The 3483-nt window shown below is 54.5% G+C and overlaps 1 protein-coding gene across 1 annotated transcript in view; it reads left to right on the top strand.

Moving 5' to 3' along the window:
- Positions 1 to 3358, top strand: part of SMPD1 (sphingomyelin phosphodiesterase 1) — a 5091-nt gene extending 1733 nt beyond the window's left edge. Inside the window, exons 3-7 of the mRNA XM_017893657.1 lie at positions 8 to 530; positions 1577 to 1748; positions 1977 to 2053; positions 2256 to 2401; positions 2558 to 3358. Of these exons, the coding sequence (XP_017749146.1) occupies positions 8 to 530; positions 1577 to 1748; positions 1977 to 2053; positions 2256 to 2401; positions 2558 to 2967 (1328 nt within the window). The 3' untranslated portion in view covers positions 2968 to 3358. The remainder of the gene's footprint in view (positions 1 to 7; positions 531 to 1576; positions 1749 to 1976; positions 2054 to 2255; positions 2402 to 2557) is intronic.
- The last annotated feature ends 125 nt before the right edge of the window (positions 3359 to 3483 follow it).

Below are 3483 nucleotides of genomic sequence, written 5' to 3'. Positions count from 1 at the left end.
CCCAAACCCCCTAGCCCCCCAGCCCCAGGTGCCCCTGTCAGCCGCGTCCTTTTCCTCACTGACCTGCACTGGGATCATGACTACCTGGAGGGCATGAACCCTGACTGTGCCGACCCACTGTGTTGCCGCCAGGGTTCTGGCCTGCCACCTGCGTCCCGGCCAGGTGCTGGATACTGGGGCGAATACAGCAAGTGTGACCTGCCCCTGAGGACCCTGGAAAGCCTGTTGAGTGGGCTGGGCCCAGCTGGCCCTTTTGATATGGTGTACTGGACGGGAGACATCCCTGCACATGATGTCTGGCACCAGACTCGTCAGGACCAGCTGCGGGCCCTGACCACTGTCACAGCACTTGTGAGGAAGTTCCTGGGGCCAGTGCCAGTGTACCCTGCTGTGGGCAACCACGAGAGCACACCCGTCAATAGCTTCCCTCCCCCCTTCATTGAGGGCAACCACTCCTCCCGCTGGCTCTACGAAGCGATGGCCAAGGCTTGGGAGCCCTGGCTACCTGCTGAAGCCCTGCGCACCCTCAGGTACTTATCATCCATGGAAACCCAGGAAGGGAAAAAAAGGTGAATGAAAGTGAAGGGAGAAGGGAACCTGGGGCATTGTCTCTGATTGCTCTAGCATGAGTCCTTAGTGCTCTTCACCTGGCTCCCCTAATCTGACTCCACCTTCCCTTTCTACTCTTGCCACACCAGGCTATTTTTTTTTTTTTTTTTTTAGTTTAGTTTTTGTAGAGACAAGATCTTGCTATGTTGCTCAGGCTGGTCTCAAACACCTAACCTCAAGCAATCCTCCCACCTCGGCCTCCCAAAGTGCTGGGACTACAGATGTCAGCTACTGCTCCCGGCCCTCCTTTTGTTTGGAGGGGGGCAGGGATGGAGTCTTGCTCTGTCACCCACACTGGAGTGCAGTGGCACGATCTCAACTCACTACAGCTTCCACCTCCCAGGTTCAAGCCATTCTCCCGCCTCAGCCTCCCAAGTACCTGGGACTACAGGTGCATGCCACCACGCCCTAATTTTCGTATTTTTAGTAGAGATGGGGTTTCACCATGTTGGCCAGGATGGTTGTGATCTCCTGACCTCGTGATCTGCCCACCTCAGCCTCCCAAAGTGCTGGGATTACAGGCGTGAACCACCGCACCCGGCCTTCCAGCCCTCCCTTTCTACTCTTATCTCCAGCCACCCTCCTTCAAAGGTCTGGCAGCATAACCTCTCCATGCCCCAGCTGTGTCTTTGCTCATGTTGGCCCTCTGGAATTGATTTCCTGTTTTTTAACTGCTCCAATTTTTCCCACCTTATCCATCTCATGTCATCTTCCCACTGTGTGGCCCTTGCTTCCCATTCTAGCTCACTCTTATACCTCCACCATACTCCTGGAGTCCTCTGCCCTCAGAGCCTTTCTTTTGTGTCACACAGACCCAATAATTAGAACTGTTTGGTCTCCGGCTAGACTGTGAGCTCTTTGCAGGTGGGGAAGATGTCATGTATGCTTTTACCCTCCACCCAAATGCCCAGCACAGGAGGAACAGGATTGGAACAAGTGTTGACCTCTCATGTTTACTTTGTTTCAGAATTGGGGGGTTCTATGCTCTTTCCCCATACCCCGGTCTCCGCCTCATCTCTCTCAATATGAATTTTTGTTCCCGTGAGAACTTCTGGCTCTTGATCAACTCCACGGATCCTGCAGGACAGCTCCAGTGGCTGGTGGGGGAGCTTCAGGCTGCTGAGGATCGAGGAGACAAAGTGAGGGGGAAGTGGTGGGAACACAGTGGTGCTGGGGGACAAGCAGGCTTCTGTTGAGCTGGAGCACCTCTGGGCAGAGAAGTTTGATTTTCCTGGCATTCCCAACAAGTGTTCCCTGGGGGTTCAGCCCATGGTCACTGTTGAAAGCCTTCATTCAGTCCCCCTCTCTAGCTAGGGCTGCCTGGACCCCTGGATGCCCTGATTACCATCCTTAACTCTCCCTGCTAGGTGCATATAATTGGCCACATTCCCCCAGGGCACTGTCTGAAGAGCTGGAGCTGGAATTATTACCGAATTGTAGCCAGGTAGGAGGGAGATGAGGGTGGGAGTAGGGACAGGGTGAGTGTCTGAAGGCTGAAGATTCCCTTGAGCATCTCACCATCCCTGTTGTCCCATGGAGTGGGGAGACTCCTCACTAGAACAGGTTGGAGAAAGAGGGCATCCTATCTCCCCAGATCTCTTCCTACCCCTCCCTAGAATCTTCTGAATATAGTATCTTCTGGCCAGGTATGAGAACACCCTGGCTGCTCAGTTCTTTGGCCACACTCATGTGGATGAATTTGAGGTCTTCTATGATGAAGAGACTCTGAGCCGGCCGCTGGCTGTAGCCTTCCTGGCACCCAGTGCAACTACCTACATTGGCCTTAATCCTGGTGAGTGAGGCAGAAGGGAGCTTCCCTTATCCTGGAGTTGGTGGGATAGAGGAAGGAGGTTAGAGCCAGAGCCTGCAAAGCATGGGCAGGATGTGTGGCCCCTCCCTGGAGTTGCCCTTGCTCCTTTCCCCTCCAGTCAGTCCCATTTCCTTGCAGGTTACCGTGTGTACCAAATAGATGGAAACTACTCCAGGAGCTCTCATGTAGTCTTGGACCATGAGACTTACATCCTGAATCTGACCCAGGCGAACACACTGGGAGCTATACCGCACTGGCAGCTTCTCTACAGGGCTCGAGAAACCTATGGGCTGCCCAACACACTGCCTACCGCTTGGCACAACCTGGTATATCGCATGCGGGGCGACATGCAACTCTTCCAGACCTTCTGGTTTCTCTACCATAAGGGCCACCCACCCTCAGAGCCCTGTGGCACGCCCTGCCGTCTGGCTACTCTTTGTGCCCAGCTCTCTGCCCGTGCTGACAGCCCTGCTCTGTGCCGCCACCTGATGCTAGATGGGAGCCTCCCAGAGGCCCAGAGCCTGTGGCCAAGGCCACTGTTTTGCTAGGGCCCCAGGGCCCACATTTGGGAAAGTTCTTGATGTAGGAAAGGATGAAAAAGCCCAAATGCTGCTGTGGTTCAACCAGGCAAGATCATCCAGTGGAAGAACCAGTCCCTGGGCCCCAAGGATGCTGGGGAAACAGGACCTTATCCTTTGTTGGAGCTGGTTTAGCTGGATATGGGAGGGGGTTTGGCTGCCTGTGCCCAGGAGCTAAACTGCCTTGAGGCTGCTGTCCTTTCACAGCCATGGAATAGAGGCCTAAGTTGACACTGCCCTGGGCAGACAAGACAGGAGCTGTCGCCCCAGGCCTGTGCTGCCCAGCCAGGAACCCTGTACTGCTGCTGCAACCTGATCCCGCCAGTCTGTTAAAATAAAGATAAGAGACTTGGACTCCAGACCCCTGTGTGACTGTACCAATTTCTTCCTTCAAGCAGGCAGGGCAAGGAGATCTTTGGAGCAAGATCATAACTGAGGCACAGGGTAATGGGGTTGATGGTGTGGTACAGGCATAGAAGGCACACA

The sequence above is a fragment of the Rhinopithecus bieti genome, unplaced genomic scaffold (assembly GCF_001698545.2).
Source record: "Rhinopithecus bieti isolate Rb0 unplaced genomic scaffold, ASM169854v2 scaffold_24049, whole genome shotgun sequence".
Classification (NCBI taxonomy): domain Eukaryota; kingdom Metazoa; phylum Chordata; class Mammalia; order Primates; family Cercopithecidae; genus Rhinopithecus; species Rhinopithecus bieti.
Note: the sequence above shows the minus strand (reverse complement) of the source record. Positions and strands in the feature narration are given on the sequence as shown.